A 12,515-nucleotide genomic window follows, 5' to 3' on the forward strand; every position below is an offset into this window, starting at 1 on the left:
AATTTAAGTGTCTTTGCAGAAGATTATAGCTCTGGAGGGATCCATCATGTAGAAGCAAGTTATGAAGCAAATCTTATTCCTCTCTTCTTCTGCATGATCTGGCAAAGAAAGTAGAAACATGTAGCTGGAGATGGCTCTGATTCAGGAAGGAGAGGCAGACTGGATCCCTCTGCATAGTCTGAACTTTGATGGGAGTAATTTCCAGCTCTCTTTGCCTCAGCACAATTAACAAGTAAAAAAACCCCAAAAAAACTCATGAACTACAGGGTTGCCAGCGCAGTGTGAGCAATGCAGTGTTGGGGGATAGCAGGACTGGGGGGACACCAGATACGGTGGTGGTGAGGGTAAGATCGAGAACCATGAATCACTCCGCATGAAATCACCAGCTATTAAAAAAAAATATTTTTTTTTTTCTGTTCTCACTCATCTTCTCACTTTGGATCTCTCCCTGTGCCAAAGCTGCCCCCTTTATGGAACAATCAGCTGTGCAAGAGCTGCCAGATGTACGGAATGGTAGTTCTGGCTTTGTGTACCATCTGCCGTCAAGGAAGAATGCACAGAGCTTCTTCCTCTGGCTCCTCTCATCACCATGGCCTCATCAGTGTCTCCAGCTGATGTCCAATATGTCAATTCATCTTCCCTCTGGTGTAGACCACCCCTGTGTTCCACTCCCTACACCGGGAGCTCTCTTCACAACCCTCATGACTCAAAATACCATTGCATCCATTTTTCCCAGTTCCCTTTTCCCTCTCCTTTGGCCTCGCTGCTGGCAGCAATAGCTACACAGATTGGTGGCTGCAGTGTGATTAAGTTGTTTTGTTCCTGCCCTTTTCTATGTAATGAGAAGCTGTGAGCCAACTTTGGATCCAAGACTAGCCTGCCAGCCTTTGTACATCTGTAGATATCACTGATAGGAGCGAAGTGCATTTGAGACATTTTTCAAGTTAGCTCCTGAGAGACTGACATCCCCTAAAGGTGGTGCCAACACTCACGATTAGTTTCTAAAACTTGCTACAATTAATATGGTCACAAATTAATTTGTGTCTAGGCAATAGATTATCAAAAAAAAATGGGGCAAGTCTCATAGTTAAACTAGTAGCAGTTCTAGATCCCTCGGTGATTTAAAACCAGAGTCACTTAGGAATATAAGAAGCAGATAGTGATTTGAGTTGCTTCTCCCACGCGCATCATTGCTCCCCTCACCACAATTCTACTATTTATTTGCACTCTCACCTGTGAGGCGAGAAAGCAACAGGTAGAACAAATGTATTATCTGAGGTTATCCACCTCCACCTAAGGGCCATGCTCAGGTAAGTCCCAAGGGCTCATGGGCTCCAGCAGGCACAAATAGGGAAAACCCAAACATTGTGTCCCCCTGTGCTGACTGGGTGGTAAGTGCTTTTGGAGTATAGATAAGAGTCACCCTTCCACTGAGATTTTAGATGCTGCACCATCCCAGTTGTACAGTTTAAAAGGTCCCTCTAAGTACTTATAAAAAAAAAAAAAACACCACAAACATTTTTCAGACCTTCCCTCTTAAATCAGACCATAATGCTCACAAAAAAGAGAGTGCAAAGTCCCCATGAACACCAGACCTGCTCATCGGAAGATCCTGAAGAGATATAAGGGAAACTCTGACTGGATTGCTGCCAACTATACAGCTTGAGGGATGTGGCTGGTGGGCTGTGGTGAGAGCACTGTCAGGGGGGAATATAATCAGGCAGTAAGTTCTGTGTAATGCATCTGAAGTTATTTGTTCCTTTCCTACAGAATTCATGATTGAGGCTCCTGCAGACGGAGTGGTTTGACTCTAAAGCAGATTATATATTGCTCCGTATGTCATTTTCTAATAAAAAGTTAAAATAATTTATATTTTAAAAATGCTGTTCTAAAATATTCCTTGTGGAAAACACTCTTCCTCCTTCCCCTATCTTCTACCGACGTACAAAATCTATCGTTTATAAACAGCCTTCATGAAACAACCATATGCCATTAATGATCAACAGACAATTTCATGTGGGTGAAGTACTGTGCTGTACAACAGATCATGGCAGGGATTTGTTATATGAGTGCTTAGGATGATAAACCATTTCTTCAAACACCAGTAAAACCTCGGCAGCAGCCACCAGCCCACCTATCAAGCACCTGTGAGGATAAGATCAGCCCGTTATGTATGAAGGAAACTGTTCAACCTATATTAGCCATTCAGGGGAAAATAATCCTCATATTTCATAGTATAGTTGAACAACAAAAAATCCATTTGATACAATTTTTTGATCTTCTCAATTTGCTCCGAGTTGAGCTGTCTGAGATACTCCAAGGTGATATCACCATTAGTTCGTTTCTCTGAGCCATACCTCTTCAAGCTGGGGTAGTGCAGGCTCTCTGGTGCTCCAATGATCTTCAGAACATGCTCAGAATCTAACCCAAGGGTTTCATACTTACCCAAAATATCATAGTGAATGTTGCAAGGGTCACAGAGCAGAAACATTGGTTTCCAGTGAATGTCAAGAGCATTCGGCGGTTTTGCTGTAATGAAGTTGACAAACTCCTGGAAACTCACTTTTTCAGAAGAATTTTTGGTTTTCCTGAACATTGCCTTAATCTCATTAGCAACAGTGATACTGTAGAATGGCTCAGAGTGCAGAAGTTTGTCTCTGTAAGCTGAAACCAGGCGTTCCAAGGGATGTCTGGTGAACATCACTTTGGTGTAATTGTTCAGAAATTCCTTTTGTATGGCAGGAGGGTAAGTCACCAGCTTTTTGATCAGTGAGGTTTGGTGGATGTGGTCGTGCTCAATTTCAGAAGCTTCTGCATTCAAGTCTGCTTGGAGAAGAAAAATAGTTCTCTTCCAGTTGGAGCAGCCTACCTTGGGCACCTCACAGTAGATGAATCTGTGTTTGTGCTCCACAAAGAGCTGGTTTGCAACATGAGAACCCGATTTGCTTCTTAATTTAAGAGGGTTATTCTTCAGGCAGAGAGATGTCAGTGTGCTTTTGCGATCGTTTTGAATTGCCAGCCAATCTTCGGTGGGATTGGGAAAAACACCTGCAACCAAAAGAGATATTTAAACCATTAGTGTAAAACAGACTTCTGTAAGCCTTTCTTTGTGACAATCAGGGCACTCAATCTATCTCCCCGCATACAAAAACTAATCAAGATGCTAAAATCAATTTTGTGTTTACAGTCACCAGATTCCACTATGGCAAACATGCCACACACTATGTGTTTCCTACTCAGTGTAAAGTTTGTTAAAATGAAAACCTTCAACATGTTAGCAGTATTACTCTAAGAAAGATGGATGTTCTAACACTTTAATGTCAACTGTTTTTTGTAGTGCTCTTCTTCCCATACATAGTTAAGATAGTTCCCACAGCGACAGGGCCTTGGATATTTTCGTAGTGTTATGACTTAGGCTCCATAGTTATGTTCTAACACATTTGGGAAAGGTGTCCCTGGTTCTAGACAACGCCAAATCTTTCTGTTGGCAATTCTTTACTCACCTGTTAGGTTTTTTTGTCTCTTACAGAAAAACCCAAAAAGAAATATCCCAAAAAGAAAATTTGGGAGAAGGAAAACTAACACCTTCTGGTTCATATTGTTTCCACAGGTAGGAGGGTGACGTGATCTCTAACGCGGAAATCTGCCTTTCTGTCAACAAGGAAGGATAATACAAGTTAGATTTTTGTATGACTGATATAACAAAAATAACACGGTATTCTCTTACAGAATTTATGATAGCAGAAAGACCTTTCAAGCTGTATAAAACCAGACTTTGCTAATAAGTAAAAATTCGCCTATGAAAAAGACTCACGATGATTGTACTGTTAAAGCAAACATACAGATAATACGACCATTTGAAAGTATTACAAAATTCCCTCCTTTCTTAGCAAATACTCCTCCCTTCTCCTTTAAAGCTGGTGTTCCTGCCAGGCAAACTCATCTATACCTTCACATTATGCAACAATAACCTCATCTACGATTACAAAGATGTTTTGGGGTTTTTTTAATAACTTTCTGTGTTGGAGTCTGGGAGCACAAAGTTTTCTGTAACCTGTAACAGGCATATCCGCAAGCCTATGGCGCATTCAGGCTGAGATTCTTCCCATCTCTTGCCCCAAAGCTTTCTACGTTGTACAAATAAATCAATATTCACTGTAGGAGGAGCTCTCTCACATTCAGCAGAGAATTCTGGATGCCCCATCCCTGGATGTCTTCAAGGCCAGGCTGGATGAGGCTTTGAGCAACCTAGTCTAGTGCAAGGTGTCCCTGCCCATGGCAGGGGGGTTGGAACTAGATGATCTTTAAGGTCCCTTCCAACCCTAACCATTCTATGATTCTATGATTCTAACTACTAACAACAGATTAATTCTCCCATTCTCTCTCTCCTAAAGACATTGCAGTGCATGTGAGTTTGCTGCCATTGCTGCTGCTGCACAGGAGCCCCAGAATGGTTCACCATGGCGGGAAGCATATAGAAGCAACAGAGGAAACAACAGAAAAGGACATGTGCCGTGATCACAGTTAAAAGGAGAGAAGGCCGACGTAGTCCAACACTCAGCGTATTCTCTCTCCTGCGCTCACTCCTTCTGCCCCCTTGCACTTTCTGGAGAGAGAGCTCTCCAAGTCCTCTGTGCAATCTTACTGGTGTTGCACCCATTAGAAAGCTCTTAATTGCATGCTTTTCATCACTTTTTATTTAACATAGCAAAATTAAGTGCAAAACCATGACTACTGGACATATGCTCAAAGAAGTCAAGCCACACTGTCTTCCTTTTCTGCTTTTCAATTTTTCACCCTGAACCTGCTGGCAATAAAAACATCATTGCCTGGATTTCTTGAGGATGTTACTTCAACATTTTTTGTTGTTGTTGTTGTTTCCACAAAGACACAACAGGCCCACTCTACAAGTTATTTGTGGTTATTTGCCTCCTGAGGGAACGAAGCTGTTTATGAGCTGGTCAAACACAGGAGACAACTCCTCTTCTAAGACATTTGCACAATTGTGGAAGCAAAAGAATCCTTATTTTAATTCAGGAGAATGGGCAGACCACAAGCAGGGATAGAACGAGCTCCAAGGTGACAGATGATGCCATCTGGACCCCTTAGAAAACTCTAAAGTGCAGACTGGCTGTAAGAGCTATAACTGTCCATCAACAAGTGAAGTCAACATGATGATTTGGAGAAGCTACCTGAAAGTGAAGTCCGAAGGCTTCTTCTGAAGACGTTTGCTGATGGGAGACTCCAATTCTGTGTAATGCGAGGTCTCTAATGATGAAAATCATCTAAAAGCAACCTGAGGAATAGGAGAAAAGATAATTCTGAGAGCCATTTTGGCAGAAGAGGGACCAGTTACCTGAAAATAAAAAAGGGGAAAAAGATTCCCAAAACAAAACACATCCTTATGATACATTCTGTGTCAGTAGATCAGACGAACTTTTTATTCTGTTGTTTCACTTATGTTTTTTCCAGATATTTGTAATTGTGTCGTTTATTTTAAATGTAATGAATTAATACTTCTGTTTGCATTTCACCTCATCCTAACTTCAATTAGGTGCAGTTCGAGGTGACTGGGTAACTACAACGCATTCCTCAATCAAGGTGTGGTGAGTCTATGAACACAACTCTATAACAGATAGTCTAGTTCTGCTGTAACCAAAAGGCAGCAGAATGGGCTCCCGCCGGCAAGGTGGAAACGTGGCACCATAGGACTCAAAAAAATGGCAGAAATTATTTCTAGTGACAAGTAACACAACAAGGAGTCGGATATCTAAATATCTCTTTGGAACTAACATATCCCCAGAGGAGAAAATACTAAAACTAAATACAGGGCATCAATCTGCTTTGTTCTTGTTACACATAGCTGTGGGGGGCTCGTGGATTTTGCTTGTTTATTTTCTATTTATTATTCTTCTAGATAACAGCTTTACACTGCACTGCTGGTTTTTCCTTGTTCTTCAGATCACAACATTACAGATCAACTATACATAGCTGTGGCTTAATATTTTCACCTCTGCATGTCTTGCAGATTTCATCTGAAACCATTTTATGGCTCTCTTGGACATTACTAAACAGTAAAGCAGGAAGTAGGAGGAATGACCCTTACAGAACCCTTTCTTGCAGAACCCTTTCAGAAGGATTTCTACCAGGTGGTAAGATCTTTTGAGGCCTGTCAGTTAACTAGTGTTTAATTCCTTCAATGTGTGTCCAGCTTATTTGATGGTTTTCTAGCTTCTTAGCCAAAACATGCTGCCGTATCAAGTTGAATACCTTATACAATTCTAAATCCAATGTATCAATGCTATTGCTTTAATCAACCAAACCCAAATAAAAACAGTAAGTCAGTTTGGTGAGATCCATTTCCTATAACATATAACAAAGCTTCTATGTGAGAGCAACCAGAGCAATTTCTCAAGCCAAGACTGGTAGCAAATGGGGAACAGATTATTGGAGAAAGTGATGCCAACCATCCCATGTGCACGTGAGATGGAAAAAAAGGCCTGAAGCCATCATAAAATGAGAAATTTGTATTGAATTCCAATCTTCTTTGCACTACTGATAATTCTACCATGTCCTTCTACTAATCCATTGTTAAGATTCTTTTCTTTCCCATACATACTCCTCATAACAAAAATCAAAAAAAGTTGTATCACATTTTTCACATCTTTGTTCTCAAGTTTGCTGACCATAAAATGTTTTTTCCATCCTTCTTTTTTCTTCAAGAATTTTATGACAATTTCCTGGTTTTAATTATTTTCAACATTCCCCTTTTTTATATGCTATACTGGATATGGTGGATATGGTTATGGCAACCCATTTGCACATCCCCTGGATGTTAGGCTAGATCATTTCACACAAAAGAGCTCTCTGTCTCAATTACAAGATTGTACTTCTCCAGGGTTCTCAACAAATTGTCAAATGCCTGAGTTATCAGGTAGTTTTTTCTGTTAATTTGCTTTCTCTTGGTTCATGGGTCTCATGCTTGCTTTCCATTTTGCGATTGTAGACCTTCTGTAATCATCCCATATGTCTGTTAGTAGTCTGGACTTTAACTGTTTCTACCACATGCACCACAACAACTCACGCTTATCCAACCACAGACTGTGGTTTTGTAATGAGTTCCTTTACCCCTGACCAAAACAAGGTCTGATCTAGAATCTCCAGCACTCTTTCAATTAGGAAATATTTGTTATTAACACACCTTTGGACTGTCTAAAGTCATGTAAGTGCACAATCTAGCACATCATACTCATTGAAGTGCTCCTTCCCATCATTTTCCTAGCACAGGCACCAAAGGAGCAGACTGTGCTCCCTTTAACAAGTATCACTGGTACATCAATCTGTCCTTGAACTGCTAAAACAATGACTCATAATATAGCATTCCCTAATCCTTCTCCTGGAAGTGCTGAACGATTGCAATTGAATAATCTGCAGGTTTTAAGCAAGTGCTTAAAAAACTTAGTCTGAAAAAAGCAGTGTTTTGATGCTTTTATAAAAAATTAGAAGTCCTATAACTGGAAATGTTGAATAATGTTAAGTCTTTATGTATGACACCTATTACCCAAATACAGAAATACATGTGCACACACTTGTGTGTGTGGATATGTATATATATTTCTGAACTATACGCATATGTACATAAAGATACACACACATATGTGTAGTTCAGAAACACATTAATATCAGTTACACTGGCATATTATTTGCTCCAAGTAAACTAAGTAAGTAAGTTGATAAGGATTTAAATTCTCCTGGTGATAAATTTACAAAGGTGTGTCTCAAGCTAATTTTTCGCAAAGACAAACCTCGGTCACAGCTGAGCACATGGGGTGATCCTCTGCACCCTACCTGACGATAAATGGGGCTTTCCAGATTAAATGGATGAAATTACAACAATACTTATTTGTGTTTCTGATACGTTTGAAGCCAGAAGTGAAAAAGAGTACCAGGAGGGCAGCTCAGTGGAAGGTAGGGAAAAACCTCTGGGAACAGATAACATTCTCAGTCGCCGAGCCCCATTCTGTACTTAAGCCCTGTTAATCCCTTCAAAAAGACAACTGCAAATACATACATACCGATATGTACGTGGGTACATAGAAGGTGAGGAGGGGTTGACTAGTAGAAATCCCCCCAGGTACAGCCAGAATAAAAAATGAACAGGAGAAACAAGCTTTGCTGGACACAGTTCTGAGTTGTTGGTTTAACAGGGTGAACTGTGTCTTTTGGAGCAAGACCTTTGCTTATCCAAATCTGCAGCCCCCTTGTTCCTGTACAACTCACTATGAATGGACAAGAGGGAGAGAGACCCCAGAAAGTGGAGTCTTGGCAGGCAGGCCAGCCTGCTCCATGAAGTGGGAAATCATTAGGGGTTTAGGAATCTCCAGCAGGCTGGAGACAGCCAAGGGCTAGAAAAACCATCTGATCTGGGTCATTTTGCTATCAAGATCCAGGGTCTGACATCATCTCACCTACAGTAGCAAGGTCAGAAAGGTGTTACCTGAGAACAGGTACAAGCTCTGTAGGGAGACAACATATGAACAAAGACTGGAGGCTACGGAGGAAGAGACTGATGGTGGGGTCCTACAGAATAGCACACTTTGCAGCAGGGAGGGGGGTACAAAGTCACCATTTCCAGCACAGACACAAGTTAAAACACTTGTTCCCTGCAATGGTCATCTCAGCCCTCAGATTTCTTTGTGGTCTCAGCAACTGCAGTGCTACCTTCCCAATTGCCATCATCAAACTGCTTGTTATTCTCATTACACCACCTTCTCATGCCTGTCTTTCAGCTTCTCCTTCTCTATTTCATCCCATGTCATCTCCCTGTCTTGCCTTCCAAAGTTTTTTTTTACCTATCATGTCTCATGTAGTATTAAAAGCTCATTTTACTTTCTGATGTCATATTGCTAGATACTGCTACCACTAGACCCTGCCAATGAATAGCTTCTGCTTTCTCCTTTGCTGCCCCATTTTTGTAAGAAGCCTCTGAAGCACCAACAGAGCTGTTACATTTTCACCTAAAATCACTCCTTAAAATCCTCCTTTTCAGGGATGCCAACACCAGTTAGGCTGCCAGTGTGCTAGAACTGTTACCAATGAGCCTACAAAAGAGCAAGTGAAAAGAAGAGCCAATCTGGGGATGAAAAGAACAGAAGGGAAGAGAAAAAAGGAGTACATGGGAAAAGGCAGCACAGAGTCTGACAGAAAAACTCCCAGAGAGGCAGAGAGAAGCAACCTGAGGAAAAGTGGCGGAGCCAGTGCCATGAGAAATAGAAAGGCTGTGTAGCTTGCTCAAATGATGTTGTGGGAAAGGAAGGCTGAGAATGGGAGTGGAAAAGACAAAGCAAAATTCAGTGAAGTAAAGATGGAAAAGAACAAGTTCAAAGAAATTGGTATAGAAGGGAATATGCAAAACTATCCAGTAAATTACCACAGACATTTAAAGAGGAACGACATTAAATACACTGCAGTCACTCATGTGCTGGAACCCAACCTATGTGATCAAACTTGTGCCTGTTTTGGTCCCTGTAATTGTAGCCAGAAAGGCTACAGGCCTTTTTTACAGGATTTTGTAAGTATGACCACTTCCCATTGATGTTATCAGGGAGCAGAGAGGGACAGCTCTTCCCCTTGGGATGGGGAGCTGGGAGCCAAGTGCAATAACCGCATGGCCAGTGCAGCAGGGGCCTCACCAGCCTCAATTCATCACCACCCTAAAGGGTGAAGACCTGGACATGGTGGCCAGCTTTATCCAAGAGACTAGATCATCAGGCAGAGCCACTGTGACCTCGGCTTGTGGGTGGGCCCAGCTCGGTTGGGCCAAGGGGAGCTGGAGGCCAGCGCTGCTGCAGCATCGCTGGGGCAGGGACTGATGGCCCTCGGGGCTGACATGGGGCCCTGGACTGTGGGCAGGGTGGGGGCAGCCTCAGGGGCCAGGCAGGGACAGTCGGTGTCCTGTTAGTGCTTTCAGGGCCTGGCAGATACTATGAGAACAAAATCCATCCCCTCTGCTTCGTTACCTTGTAATGGGCTGTGGGGCCTTCTTATCGAAACACAATTCAAAATCACACACACAAATGAACGGCCATTTAAACAACTGCAAAGTCAATCATGGGAGAGCATCCTTCACCACTTTCTTTCAGGTAATCTAGATGAGCCTAAGAAACTTGCAAAGGAAGAAGAAAGGGAGAAAAGTGAGTACGGAAGAACTTAGAACATGATGCACGCCCAACATGGTGGCAATGAATGACCTTCTCCCAGGCTTGTTTCAGGGAAGATGGGGCCTCAAAATCCCTCTGCTTTTCTCATTATGTTGATAACTAGGTCCCTGGTTTTTCATATGTCTTACAGTTCCCTCCCATATTTCTCAGTTACTGATGGTAATAGCAATGTTGTCCTTGCCATTCAGGTCTACCCACCTCGTCTCAACACTCAATCCCTTCTGTCCCCTCCTGTTTTTCACCTCCCTGGGTAAACTTGATTCATTAAATTGCACGCCAAATAGCATGGACAGAACTGACTGTAACAGTCCCAGTTCCTTAGCACACAAGCCCCAGGCAACCTCCTGGCTGCTGTTCACCTTACTATATCCTTCTTGTATTCCCTCTGCCATAACTGATGTCAGCCATGATCTCTTTCTCTTTTTACACTCCATTGCATACAAAATGTCTCTGCTAATATTATTTTCCTTTTTGCTCCCAACTCCTCCAGTTTCTTCTATCATCCTCATACAGCTTTTGACCCTCATTTTCAGGATCCAACACAGTTTTTCCAAAACCATACCTCTGCTTTGTTCGCCCCGACTCTTTCTTTTTGATACTCCAGCTCTGAAGACTCCAGTACAGGAGTCATGTACAAGTCCTTACACTGGTGTTTTGATGCCTGCTCTTTTACAGAAATAATCTCTTCGCCTGACACATCCTGACGCTTACTGACAAACTGTGTGTCTGCATTCTTCTTTCTTCCTACATCAATCTTCCTTTCCTTTCTGGTCTTCTCCATATTGTAGGACAAGCTGTTCAGCAGAAATGTTCTGTTTAAACCCTGTTTTTGTGAATCATATTTTTGCATCATACTATGGAACATGCAGTGTCAAATATTAAGAAGTTAGGAAATAGTAGGATTAATGTGGTGGATGAGCTAAATCATAGAGAGCAAAAGATGAAGTATGTGATGGCTTTTGGCAGCAGTCTTGAAACTAAAGAGCTGGCATTTCAGAGTATTGAACGTTATAGCACACTCTTAGGTGCAAAACAGTCTTGCTAATTCAGTTACAGATATGAATGCTCAAAAGATTTGCAAATCTGGTTTCCAGAGCCTGCTCAGGTACCCAGAAAATGGAGAATGAACAGTCAGTGAGAGCCTCTGAAAAGGTGGGCATCCCACACCACATGGGATTATCGTGGCAGACAAAGAAGCCAAACTCTCATCCTAAAACATCTTGCCTGATTCACTGCACACCTTCCCTCATCTGCTGTAGGTAGTGTACAGCCTTAGAGCATCTCAAGAGCCTGACCATCCTATCAACTGAGTGTGTTGTGTGAAATATCTCCTTTCTTTAAAAACCAAGTGCTGAAAAACTACTGAAAAAATGTATTCATGTGGCATCCTAACAACATGCACAAAAATAATTGTCAGTGGTGAATCGTTTAGCTCCTTGGCCGATCTTATGATACTCATCCTAATGGAATAACTAGTAGTGGCAGCAGGTTGCTATTGTCTGAACAAACGCGGCATCAACAATGACGAGACCCAAGCTTGTCAGACTTACTGCTGACAGCAACAAAACGACAGGACTCTGGCATGCAGGATGCCATTCCTGGCACTGGAGGAGAATGGTCCCATCACAGCTTGTCCCTGCTTCCCCTGCTCCCACCATCAGCACAGCCTGCCCAGAGTCTTCCACTCCTGCTACCCCCAATTCCACCTCCTTGCACTCCACTCCCCAGCAGCTCTCCAACACTGAATTTCCTTCCTGCTGGATATATATTTGCATGGGCACCAGTGCTTTTCCCTCAGCCCCCACCCCAGGTGTGACCCCTTCTTCCCCAGTCCCTGCTTCTGCTCCTCAGGCAAAATTTTAACCCGGTCCCCAGCAAATCCTCACCTCCAAAAGTCATCCTCATATTGTTCCCAGCCAGCTTGCCCAGCAAATCCTGTTTTCCAGCTTCCCAAATGCCCATCAGATCTCACCCTGATTCTGCTGCTCAGTCTTCCCCATGCACCAGCCAGCTCTTTGCTGCCAGACTCCTCCCTTAGTCTCCTCAGTCAGCCTCACAGCCCCCCACACCAACCACACTTCCGAGCCCAGCTCGTCAGAGCTGTCTTTCCTTCTTCCAAGCCTCCCACGCAGCCCCGCTGCTTCTCGCTCTCGGCTCTCTACTCAGACGGTCCCAGGCTCTGCACTTCAGCTCCTCTAGCTATTTTAGTATCTCTCAAACTATACTGACACATTTTCCTTTCCTTTGCCTCCCACATCAATTTTCACACTACTCATCCAAGGCAGTTTCTTCCTG

The 12,515-nt window shown here is 42.7% G+C and overlaps 1 protein-coding gene across 1 annotated transcript; it reads right to left on the minus strand.

The window, feature by feature from the left end:
- Positions 1-2,197: 2,197 nt before the first annotated feature.
- Positions 2,198-11,001, minus strand: LOC104511426 (carbohydrate sulfotransferase 9-like). The gene is made up of 3 exons (XM_010154038.1): positions 10,783-11,001; positions 3,504-3,522; positions 2,198-3,048 (listed from the first exon to the last, which is right to left on the minus strand). Exons 1-3 carry the CDS (start codon positions 10,999-11,001, stop codon positions 2,198-2,200), a joined length of 1,089 nt encoding a protein of 362 aa, XP_010152340.1.
- Positions 11,002-12,515: the final 1,514 nt, after the last annotated feature.

Source organism: Eurypyga helias, unplaced genomic scaffold, assembly GCF_000690775.1.
Source record: "Eurypyga helias isolate BGI_N326 unplaced genomic scaffold, ASM69077v1 scaffold21520, whole genome shotgun sequence".
In the NCBI taxonomy this organism is placed as follows: domain Eukaryota; kingdom Metazoa; phylum Chordata; class Aves; order Eurypygiformes; family Eurypygidae; genus Eurypyga; species Eurypyga helias.